At 32.3% G+C, this 12,536-nt stretch overlaps 2 protein-coding genes across 2 annotated transcripts in view; both read left to right on the plus strand.

Moving 5' to 3' along the window:
* The window catches only part of LOC146536819 (neural cell adhesion molecule 1-like), a 121,063-nt gene that overhangs the window by 90,059 nt on the left and 18,468 nt on the right, over nucleotides 1-12,536 (plus strand). Inside the window, exons 8-9 of the mRNA XM_085188971.1 lie at nucleotides 10,594-10,724; nucleotides 12,125-12,284. Of these exons, the coding sequence (XP_085045097.1) occupies nucleotides 10,594-10,724; nucleotides 12,125-12,284 (291 nt within the window). The remainder of the gene's footprint in view (nucleotides 1-10,593; nucleotides 10,725-12,124; nucleotides 12,285-12,536) is intronic.
* Nucleotides 837-4,463, plus strand: LOC146536820 (uncharacterized). Its single transcript, XM_085189380.1, has one exon. The coding sequence runs from the start codon at nucleotides 1,160-1,162 to the stop codon at nucleotides 1,907-1,909; it is 750 nt and encodes a 249-aa protein (XP_085045506.1). The 5' UTR covers nucleotides 837-1,159; the 3' UTR covers nucleotides 1,910-4,463.

The following is a 12,536-nucleotide window of genomic DNA, read 5'->3' on the forward strand; positions in this document are numbered from 1 at the left end:
ACTCAACGCCGCCAGGAACTCAACGCCGCATTTTGCTTTGTTGCCAGAGCGAGAAAACGACAATATTTAATATTTCATTCCTCTCAGTGGGAATCGAACCCAGAACCTATCGCGTTTATAGAACTATGGCTGGTCTTTTACAATATAATAACAATTATATTGAAATTACACTGAAAAGCTACCAATTTGAAAATTGCGTAAGCATATCATGAAATCTATTTAGCTTGTTTCTTAAAATAACAAGACCTAAATAAAATAACAGCTTCCTCACAAACATTATTCTAGCATTAAAGATTTCTAAGAGCTGAAATCTTCTTTATTACAAAGGCAAAAAAGGCAAGATAGAGGCCAAAGATAGCATTCCTAAACTATTTTCTCATCTTAAGCAAAGTAAATTTTCTAGAAATTGGATTCGTATTTTATCAGGACGTTGTAAACTTTTGTTGTTATGAAGAGTCCAAAGTTATTTTTATCTTATAACTAGAAGACTGGAAGAGCCTTAATAAATATAAAGTTTTAAAGGTTAATGTACCTACTTATTAGGAGTATTCTTGTCGTATCTTAATGTTTTTTTAATATTTTATGCGATTTTGTTTCAATTAAATGAGTGTCCTGCATTGGGGAGAGATTTTGTCTCTTCTCTATTTACTATATAAAACCGTAGGAGTGATTTTTTATATTAATTTTACCCATATTACTTTAATAAGCGTTAGTTATATACTTTAGATGGCGCTCGTGAAATAGCAGAAAAAGAAATTAGAATCTTTACTTAATAATTTAGTTATCTATAAAGGAACTGACTGGACTGGAGGACTGACTGAAGGTTTCCGGTTCCGGTTGTCAAAGCGTGAACATCGTTGTAGTGCAGCTCTCAAACTTATTGTGATTAAAAATAATTTACGAGCAATTAGACACGGTGAATAGTGGAAGACACAATTATACGTGCTGTGGAGTTGTAGAACTATTAAATCTGGTGCAATAAACGTGAAAATAAGGAAATATAATTAAATAAGAGCACATTGCATTTGATTTTAGGCGCTGTCAAATAGACTTGACAGACTTGACGTGTCAGTGACATTCATCAATTACGTCGGTGTTGCCAACGTAAAAATACCACTCTACCGCTGTATTCCATTATACGCAAAGTTAAAACTTAAACATGGAGGATCAATTTCTAATTCTATTTGGAGAGATGAAAATCGAAATGGAGAAACAGATGGCTGAATTGAAAGAGTCTATAACTAATTCAATCGTGGAAAAAATTAATAAAAAAATAGAGCCTATTATAGCGGAAAACAAAAATTTAAAAGAAAAAATAATGAGCCTTGAAAAAGAGATGGAATATTTGAAAAGAGATAAGAGACAAAACAACATTATTATTTTTGGATTAAAAGAGGAAGAAGACTCTCAGTCAGGACTAACACAAGCGGCAAGGAAGATATTCAATAAAGATTTAAGCATAAACATCCAGGATTCTGAAATAAACAAAATTTATCGCATCGGTAAAAAATACTCAGACGGAAAACCGAGACCTGTTTTACTTTCTTTTGTAAATTTATGGAAGAAAAATGAGATAATGAAAGCCCGGAAAAATCTCAAAAACATATATATTGCAGAGGATTATTCTAAAGAAGTTCTGGAGAAGAGGAAAATGTTACAAACGAAATTGAAAGAGGAAAGAATGAAGGGAAATTTCGCGTATCTTAAACATGACAAGCTAATAGTAAAGGAAAATAATACAACCAACGAAAAAAGAAAAAGAGACTTATGTTCTCCGCCGCGGGATAATACACAAACCAAAAAATTACAAGCCTGGACGTCGTCACAAAAAAATAGGCGCAACGCTTTTGATGTAATGAGAGGCAGATCCAACTCCCTCTCTTCCTATACGGTGGACGATAGGCAATAGCAAATAGGCAACGGCAACCGGAATAAACAACAGCATAAAAACAGCAATAATAGAAAAAACTTACCTCCCCCAAGCCGACTGGTCCTCGTGGGGGAAAATGACCACGACCCTCTAAAGATAAATAAAAACAGAAAAAAGAAATTTGGCGGTATATATATAGCAACTATAAACTGTCGATCATTAGGAACCACCGAAAAACTACAAGAACTAGAATTAGCATTAGATGAAATAAAATGGGATATCATTGGTATTAGCGAAGTGAGGAGATACGGGGAAAGAATTGAAGACCATGGAACATATATACTATACCATATTGGTGAGACGCCCGGATTATACGGAGTCGGTTTTATGATAAAAAGAAACTTTGCCAAAAACATAAAGGAATTAAGAGGGATTTCAGAACGGATTGCACTCCTCAATATTCAACTACCTGTAAATGGAGAGGGAGAGAAAGAATGGTCTATTATACAGGCGTATTCGCCTACAGAATCAAGTAGAAGAGAAGACATAGCAAAAATTGAAAAGTTCTATGAAGACCTACAATTCACTATTGCAAATGTTTCCAAAAATATAATAGTTATGGGGGATTTTAATGGACAGATTGGAAAACAAAAAAGTGGAGAAGAATATACTATAGGAAACCATGGATTTGGCAACAGAAGTAAAAATGGCTCACGATTAGTTTCCTTTGCTATTGAAAATAAATTAAGCATCCTAAACAGTTTTTACAAAAAGAAAATATCAAAGAAATGGACATGGATATCTCCTAATGGGCGGTATAAAAATGAGATCGACTATGTTATGTCTAACGATATAAAAGTTTTTGAAGACCTGTCTATTTTAAGCAACTTTAATTTTAACACAGATCATAGAATGGTAAGAGCAAAACTCTCAGGGACATGTGCTAAAAAAGCACGACAATTTCACAACAATATGAAAGCCATCAAATGCACTGGTAACATTAATATACTTCTAAACAACCTCGAAACCTCCTTGCAAGCAGTGGAAAATGGAAAAGAAAATATATCGACTCAAGATAAATACACCAGATTGATCAAACAACTAAAATCAGAAACAAAGAAAGTAAACATGACAAGTAAGATAGCGACATCATGTATAAGTAAGCAATTATTACAAGAACGGAAGGAACTATTACAAGGGAAAAATAAAAATTATTATAATCGCCACAAGATAGCAGAATTAAGCAAAAAGATAAACGAACAACTTAGAAAAGAACGAAAAACAAAAAGATTAGCGACATTAAAGAGACATATAGAAAAAACAGGAGGAATAAAGAAGGCGCTAAAAGAAATGAATTACAAAAAGGACTGGATTCTACATACGAAAAATAAAAATAGTAAAACAACAAACAATAGACCAGAAATACTACAAATTGCTACAGAATACTACCAAAATTTATATCAAAGCCATAATGGAGAACACGTAATAAAGGAAGATACGTCATTAAATGAAGAGGAGATTACACCAATTTTAAAGGAAGAAACAATAAAATCTATTCAAACACAAAAATTAGATAAGGCACCAGGATCAGATTTAATCACAAATGAACTACTAAAAACTGCATTACCAGTGTTAGCAGCAAGACTTACAGAACTGTTCAACGAGATTCTCCAAACGGAAACCATCCCGGAAGATTGGACTAAATCCACAATCATACTGCTTCATAAGAAAGGTGACAAGGACGATATAGGAAACTACAGGCCGATCAGTCTAATGTCCAATATTTATAAAATATTCTCAAAAATAATACTTAAAAGAATTACTAACACATTAGATTTAAATCAACCTAAAGAACAAGCTGGTTTCCGTAGTAAGTTCTCGACTATAGATCACATTCACACTCTAAGACAAATACTACAGAAATACAGAGAATATAATAAAACGTATTACATAGGGTTTGTTGATTTTAACAAAGCATTCGATACATTGAAGCACGAGTATATTTGGGATGCTTTGAAAAAGCAAGGAGTGCAAGAAAAATACATACGAATAATTAAAAACGTCTATACAGCGAGCACTGCACAAGTCCAACTTGAATCTATGGGCAAAGAATTTCCTATAAGAAGGGGTGTACGCCAAGGAGACCCTATATCTCCCAAATTATTTTCAGCAGTGCTGGAGATGATCTTCAGAAACCTAAACTGGACCAAAAGAGGCCTAAATATAAATGGCGAAAATCTAAACAATCTACGTTTTGCAGATGATTTGATTTTGTTCTCAGAGGACGCTGGAACTCTGGGGTTAATGCTTCAGCAACTATCTGATGAAAGTGCTAAGGCAGGACTGACAATGAATCTAATTAAAACCAAAATTATGACGAACGCCCAACAAACAGTAACTAATGAAAAAATAATAGTAAATAACGAAAGTATAGAATATGTAAAAGAATATATATATTTGGGCCAACTGATATCTACAGATAATTGCATGAAAAAGGAATTAGAACGAAGAATAACGAATTCTTGGAAACGATTTTGGTCTCTGCGGGAAATAATGAAGGATAAAGATATGCCAATGAAAGGAAAAAAGAAAATATTTGAAATTTGCATTATGCCATGCTTACTATACGGTTGCCAGACATGGGCGTTGACAGAAGCACAAGAAAGCAAATTAAAAGTCTGCCAAAATGCAATGGAACGGAGTGTTTTAGGTATAAAAAGGAAAGACAGAGTAAACTTACGAGAAATTAAAAAGAAAACAAATTTTAAAAATGTACACACAACTTACAGACAGCTTAAATGGCGTTGGACGGGACATATGTTAAGGGAAAGTAAAGAAAAATGGACTAAGTTAGTAACCGAATGGTACCCAAGAAACAGCAAAAGAAATAAAGGCAGACAACCAAAAAGATGGGAAGATGACATCAAAAAAATAGCTGGTCCAGTATGGACCCGTCTAGCAAAAGACAGGAAAATATGGAACTCTTTAGAGGAGGCCTTTGTCGACAGACAAGCTGTTTCACACAAATATCTAGTTGCCGATGAATAAACAAAAAAAAAACAAACAAATAAAATTAATTAGATTATTATTATTGAAAAAATATTGATATTAATTATTAAAAATCAATTTAGTTTATAGAAAAGGCAAGTTATATATTAATTGTAAAGAACAGCAATAAAGGCTATTTTATTTTATTTTATTTTATTTTAAAGGAACTGACGTATTAGAAATATGATATAATGTAAACGACGGCTCTAAATGCGGATGTTATAGTTAGACAAAAGTAACGCCAGTCCAGTATCCAAGGAATGTGTAAGAAAGACATTTATTTACACGGAGTGTCTTAACACTAATTTCCCCTACTAATCTTGCTTTGCGGGAAAAAGCGTGAAACTACATTAGTTTTCCCGATTAGACACTAACAATAAACCGGCTATTTCAATAAACATATTTATTTTACAGACGTCAGAATATTGGTTACATTTTTAATACCAATAAAAATTTAAATCAAAATATTGAAGTGGTGATCTTTTAATTGAAAGTAGTCGGCTGTTAAATTAAACAATATTTACATTGCGAACTGCAATCTCTATTAATGTTTTATGATATTTTATATTGGCGTTGTTAGATATATTTTTAGCGTTATAAAAAAATAAATAGTTTTTTTTGCTAAACTTTATCAGTAGTTTCTATTTTCTCTATTTTCTCCTTTTTATATAAAGTATTTATACTAAAGCTCAAAGTAGTAGTAGAGTCATCTGTTCAGTATTGGCTATTACCTACAATACCACATAATTTTAATATGTTCCTGTATATTTGTAATTTTTTTTGAACGTTTGAAAAAAACAAGTCAAACTAAACTGTAAAGGAGGTAGAGTTCCAATAAGTTATTAGGTCCTCTCTATTTTTATATGGAAAACTGGATAATCCACTTAAATGAATCTACATATCTTAATGGTAACAACTATTTATGGATACTATTAGAAAAGTATTCGCTTGAATTAGGGGTTGTCTATAATCCTGGCGATACGAATTTTAATGCATTTTTAGAAGATTACAATCTTCAACTTCAACATAAAAAACGAGCTTTAATCTTCGGGGATTTCAACATAGACTTGCTTAAACCAAATAATAAGACAAAATTGTACCAACGAACATTAACCGAAGCGGGATATTTGATATTAAACAGTATAGATGATCAGTACTGTACTAGAGAGACATCCCTAAAAAAGTCTATTATAGACCATGTATCTACTAATCTTAAATGTAATAGCTTTCATATGGCAATTATAGACTCCAGTATATCAGATCACAAACAAATTTTTCTGGAAATTAAGAAATACAAACGACCACCTAAAAAACAAATCAATTATGAATCAATAGATTACCCTAAGCTAAAACTAATGTTTAAAAACATACAAAGCTTAATGGCTAACGATTTTACTACCTTATTTAACTTCGTAGCTACATGTGTCACCAATAGTAAAATTAAAAAAACAAAAATCTTAAACTTACCTAGAGATGATTGGATAAATAAAAACATTATTCAAGACATACAGAGGCGTATTGAGTTATGGATAAAACTTAAAAAGAGCCCTAATAACGAGGAACTGAGAGCTGAGTTTGAACTAATGAGAAATAAAACTATGCAGAAAATTAAAAACACTAAAGAAACTTACTACAACAAAGAATTTGAAAAATGTTTAAAAAAACCAAAGAAAATGTGGAATTTACTTGGGGATCTTATCAACAACAAACCTAAAGAAGTAAACCACAGACCTCCGACAATAACTGTTAATGATTTACAAATTACTGAACCAACTAAAGTCTGTAACGCTTTTAATCAGTATTTTTCTACCATAGGCTATAAACTGGCAAACGATATTCCTCATAAATTTCACAATAATACTATATTTACTCAACCTCGCACAAATAATACTACCTTTAAATTAACACATTTAAATCCTTGCACTGAAACTGAAATTCTTAAAATAATAAATGAGTTTGATATGAATTCTAGTACTGGCATAGATGATATCAGTACCAAAATAATTAAAACAATCAAAAATTACATCGTTGAACAATTAAATTCTAGTTTTAACAAAATTCTCTTAGAAGGTAGCTTTCCTGATGTTTTAAAAGTAGCTAAAGTATGTCCTATTTACAAAGCCGGTAAGAAAACAGATCCAAGCAACTATCGACCAATCTCTGTTTTACCAGTAATGTCAAAAATTCTTGAGAAAATTTTGTACACCAGATTGTTAAATTACCTTAATAAAATAAATTTTCTTTTTCATAAGCAATATGGTTTCAGACAAAAATCAAATACACTCTCTGCTGCTCTAGATCTCACAACAAAAATTAGGACAAACATCGACAATAAGAAACATGTTTTAGGGGTTTTTATTGATTTAAAAAAGGCATTTGACACAGTGAGCCATCCGATTCTCCTACATAAACTTGCATGTATAGGTATTTCCGACAACGCCTTTAACATCTACAAACCGTACCTTGAAAATCGGTCTCAAATTGTTAAAATAGGAATTTACCAGAGTGAGCCAGCCACTTTAACCTATGGCGTTCCTCAGGGGTCCATTTAGGGCCCTTACTCTTTTTAATTTATATCAATAACATTTGTGAATTGAACCTACACGGAGAACTTACCCTCTACGCCGACGACACTTGCTTAATCTATCACGGACATTCAGTACACGATATCTTATCTCGGGCACAACAAGATCTAGACATTTTATATACATGGTTTCAAAGCAACCTACTAACCATTAACATTGACAAGACCTGTTATATGTTTTTCAAATCAAAAAATAAAAAAATTCCACATCATATACCTCTAACTATTAATAACATTCCATTGCTCGAAAAGAATAAAGAAAAATATCTTGGGATATGGCTCGACTCTCACCTTAGTTGGAATTCACAGGTTGAATATATATGTAACAAACTTTCTAGTCTCATGTACATACTTAAAACAATCGCTCGATGTCTTCCACATCGAGTCCGGCTAATGATATATAACTCACTGGTAAAATCACATCTCTTGTATCTCATCGAAATATGGGGAACGGCTTCGAAATGTAATATACAACGCATACAAACATCACAAAATAAAATTATCAAATCACTTTTTAACTATCCACATTTAACACCTACAGAAACACTATACAAAAACACTAAATTAATGAACATAAAACAGTTACACAACTACACTACATGTATACTCATTCGAAAAATCTTAGATGGAAGTGTTCACACGGAGATTGCGTTCGAGATCAAAGGCAATCAGAACCAACTTCACAGACGAGCGCATAATTTGATATTACAAAAGACACGTACTAAATATGGGAGCAAACTAATAACTTTTCAGGGAGTGATGCTATTTAATGGTTTACCGCAAGCGATTAGAAATTGTAAGTCGTTTGATGAGTTTAGGTCCGGGCTTCGCGCGTCCGTGCTTGGCGATCATTCTCTTCTTAAGAGGTGAATGATGGCTGGGCAATGGGCGTGGATGAGGTTTGGATTTGGATCCATTGGATGACGGTTTTGTTTTGTTTTGTATGTTTTTATTAGTAATTAGTAGTACTTATATGTTAACTTTTATTCACATTTTATTTTTACCTAATATTTACATTTTTATTCTAACTTTATATTTTCATTTTATTTTTTACCAAATATTTACAGTTTTATGTTAACTTTATATTTAGATTTTATTTTTACCTAATGTTTACATTTTTATGTTAACTTTATATTTACATTTTATTTTTACTATCAGTTTTGTTCACTAATGCCTTTTTATATTATATAATATTTCTTTTATTTAATTTCTCATGTAAATGACATCGTCGTAATGAGAATAAAGATCTTTAAACAGAAATGAGCATAGCCCAATAAGTATTAATATAAAATAGGTAATTTATTTAGCCCGCGAGCCACCTTTTCATCACAAAGTGTCAAACGTGTTTGTACAGCGCCTGCTATTTTCATAGGCATATTATTGCCTTTTCAATCCATTGTGTGATGTAAATAGCATTTTTGATTAAAAAACTATTTTTGTTCCTATATATTTATTCAGCTTTTGATGCAACTATGACTTTTAGGCCTGATATGCTGTTTTTATTGCTAGATAGATATAGTTTATGAATGAAAACGGCATTTCAAGATCGATCTCAGAGTTGAGAGCGGTTTATAAATACGGGTTTAAGTGTTCGTCTACTAGTAGCTTTGTACAACCAAAAAGTATTTATTACTAAACAGCCTACAAAGAAAACAAATTTAAATAAAAGAAAATTGATTTAATTTATTATAATAAAATCTATACTACGTTGTGGCGTAGGGGCACATGTGTATGTCTGTAAACGCGACAGATATGGGTTCTATTTGCACTCGGGAGAATGAAATAATATTTTCATTTCCTTGCTCTGTCGACAAGGCAAAGCGCGGCGTTCAGTTCCGCCACTCAATACGCAATGCCTCGAGAAGTCGGCAACTTCGACAAGTGGGTAACGAAGTGTTTTAGCACTGGGTTCCCTTTGCCCACCCTAGTATGTGCGGGATAAAGAGAAAGCTGAAAAAGAGACATTACAAAATTCTAAACATAAGCCCAATCTCAAAATAAAACTGAAGACAACAAGAATTATTGAATAAAAAGATTCCCTACAAGTCCTCATAAAGAATAATATGAAATATATAAAACGAGAATAGAAGATTTACTCGATACAAATACTTATTTAAATATTCAAATATTATCCAGGTGGAAAATTACAGTATGCGATGTTAGATTCAATTTATATGGATCACGAGCAATCGACTTTATCAAAGAGAAGGACGTCAAACGTAGTGTACGAGTACTGGCCTGGCTGTAATTGTCGTATTGCGAATGGGATCGCACGTTGCTAGCTACACATACAAATTACAAGTAGAATTTGCTCCTTTAAAATGTCAATTTACTTTGTTGATTTCATTTGTTAAGTTAAATTTCAAGTGTGTTAATCATTTTTTGTTGTCGTTTTAATTTAGTTGTTTTTTAATTGATACTTAGGTTCACGATGTATCCCACATATAGCAAGGTGGGCAGAGAAAACCTACTGTTCAGACTCTACTACCTATTCTCCGCCAAATTCTCTAGGCATAGTGTGCTGACACCAGACAGAGTGAAGAATTAAAAATATTAAGAGAGTGGGGATTGAACCCACGCCACGGCGGCGTTTTAAAGTCAGCCATTAGTGCTCATGTCAATTTGTCTCTTAATATTGCTATAACTACATTATGTTCGACTTCAGACGAACATAATTTAATCCAACATGCTATATGCTATTAATAATACCGGATACATCAATTATAATAGTTTACCATAATATTTAATATATTGCATTAATAATTAATTATCTTAGTCTACATGTATTTGGAACTAATTAATTAAATTTTAATCTGTCGTAAGATTTTGTATACGTATGTCATACTAACAGCAAGAACGATAGAACATAAAAAAATAAAATAAAACTGTACTTATTTACTTTCACATATTATTTATTTACATCGAATCGAATCGATAATCGAATCGAATCGATAAATAGTGTTGATAGATGGATAGCATATAGACAACAAAGAAATCCAACAAGGGTTCCGTTGTGTCCTTTTGTGGTACGGAACCCTAAAAAGCAAGGCTTCAACTAAAATAGTAATTAATTGAACTTGTTGTCCTCCAGACAGTCCGTTAGTGACTTTGAGCCTCGGCAGCACTCTCAACCCTCATGATATAAAGGAAGGGGATGATGTGTACTTCGAGTGTAACGTGCGAGCCAACCCCCGGGAGCACAGGATATCGTGGTACCATAATGTAAGTATGTATTTATTTTGTTACTTTTGGCAGGAAAAATTTGGCGATTTGGATTATTTTTTTTTTGGATAAACAAGTTTTTTTGTATATGAATTTGGTAAAATTGTAGGATTAAAATATGAACATTAGCAGATACGTAAATGTTGCGAGAGATTTTGACATGTTCATAGTTATATAAGAGTAAATAACATTTTAAAGTTAATTTTAAAGCTAAACAATTCTCCTTTTTTAATTTGCTTTAGTGCCACCTTTTGTCCTACCAAAGTGAGCCTAGTGTCAAAATACACCGTTCTCCACTTTTCGCTCACGTTAAGATTGTGATATGAATGCAGTGTTCACAGGGAGAAGAAACTATTTTTTTTCCATCAACGGAGATTCGAACACGCAAAATAAATCGAAAACGATAAAATTATATAAAAACAATGGAATAGCTTTTAAACTTATACCTCTCAAGTCTGTTCTAACATAATTAATAGAATTATACCTTTTGATCTAAAAAGAAACTAAATTACCTTAAAATTATAATATCTAAAAGTTCAATAAGTAAATAAAAAAAATTACAATTTCTTTAGTAAATTTTAAACAATATAACCAATATTAATTTTGGCCGTATCGTTGTAAATCGCTTGAGGTCCCGAGAGCGGTTTTGTACGTAGCTAATTAGCATAGAAAACTGTTCCGTTAATAGTACCCATTTGAATAGATATCGATCTACTTGATTTATACCTCAAATATCCTAAATACGTATTAAATTGGTTACATTAAATAAATTATAGTAATATACATATATTAGGGTAGCTTTGGGAGTATATTCGATGATGTACATAAATTTAGAATATTTAGAATATTTAGTGAGTTCAAATACATTGGTTGTGTAAATTTAATTAAAATATTTCCACGTTCACGCATATATCAGGGTAGGCTGAGGGGTAAACAGGAGTCTTTGGGTTCAATTCCCACTCAGGATATTCAATTATTAATAATCTAATATTTTCATTTCTTTTTCGCTCTAGTAACGGTGCGAAGCACGGCTTTGAGTCCGCGAATCCACACGCAATGTCTCCAGAATCAGCGGCAAGTAGGGCACGAAAGTGTCTTAATAGGAACAGAATGTCTTAAAATTAGGTTTCCAGACTCTCTCTGAATATTCTGCTAAGTGCGGGATATCCCGCATGCGTGAAGGTACAAAAAAAATATCGAATCATTGATAGAGTTCTCTCTTTTGTTCTTCTCTCGCAGATATACAAAATTTGTATAATATCAACTTTTTAAATGACTCTTTGATTTTAAATGACTCTAAATTCAACTTTTATTTCCTCTAATGGTGTATTTGGTTTACTAGATACACAATTTAAATTAAATTACAAAAATCCTTAAATAAAATCTACATTGTCTCACAGGACAGACAAGTAACACAAAACATGACGTCAGGGATAATACTAAGCACGCGATCGCTAGTACTGCAGAAGGTGACGCGGCAAGAGGCGGGACACTACGCCTGCAGAGCCGCCAACGCCAGAGGAGAGACGGCGAGTGAGAGTGTGCGGCTGAGGGTTCAGTGTAAGTGTTTTATTATTATATATTTTTGTTTATAACGAATTTCTTGAGAATTTTGTCTTTTATGCTTTCTGTTTTAAATTTAGTTGAAATTGAAAATAACCTTTTTGTATGACGTTATTACACATCACATAATTAAAAAATAATCAAAATTCCACAGTATATTCTAAGTTTGCCGCTTCCAAAATTTAAAGTAATTGTAAAAAAAATTCTAACAATTAAAGCTTATTACACTGTACAAGAATATTTGGAGGA

This window comes from Heliconius melpomene, chromosome 8 (assembly GCF_056956725.1).
Source record: "Heliconius melpomene rosina isolate 202511_hmr_F chromosome 8, ASM5695672v1, whole genome shotgun sequence".
NCBI classification, from domain to species: Eukaryota; Metazoa; Arthropoda; class Insecta; order Lepidoptera; family Nymphalidae; genus Heliconius; species Heliconius melpomene.

Excerpts from the sequence above, each read along its gene's own strand:
- LOC146536820 (XM_085189380.1), top strand. The coding sequence starts at position 1,160 with ATGGAGGATCAATTTCTAATTCTATTTGGAGAGATGAAAATCGAAATG.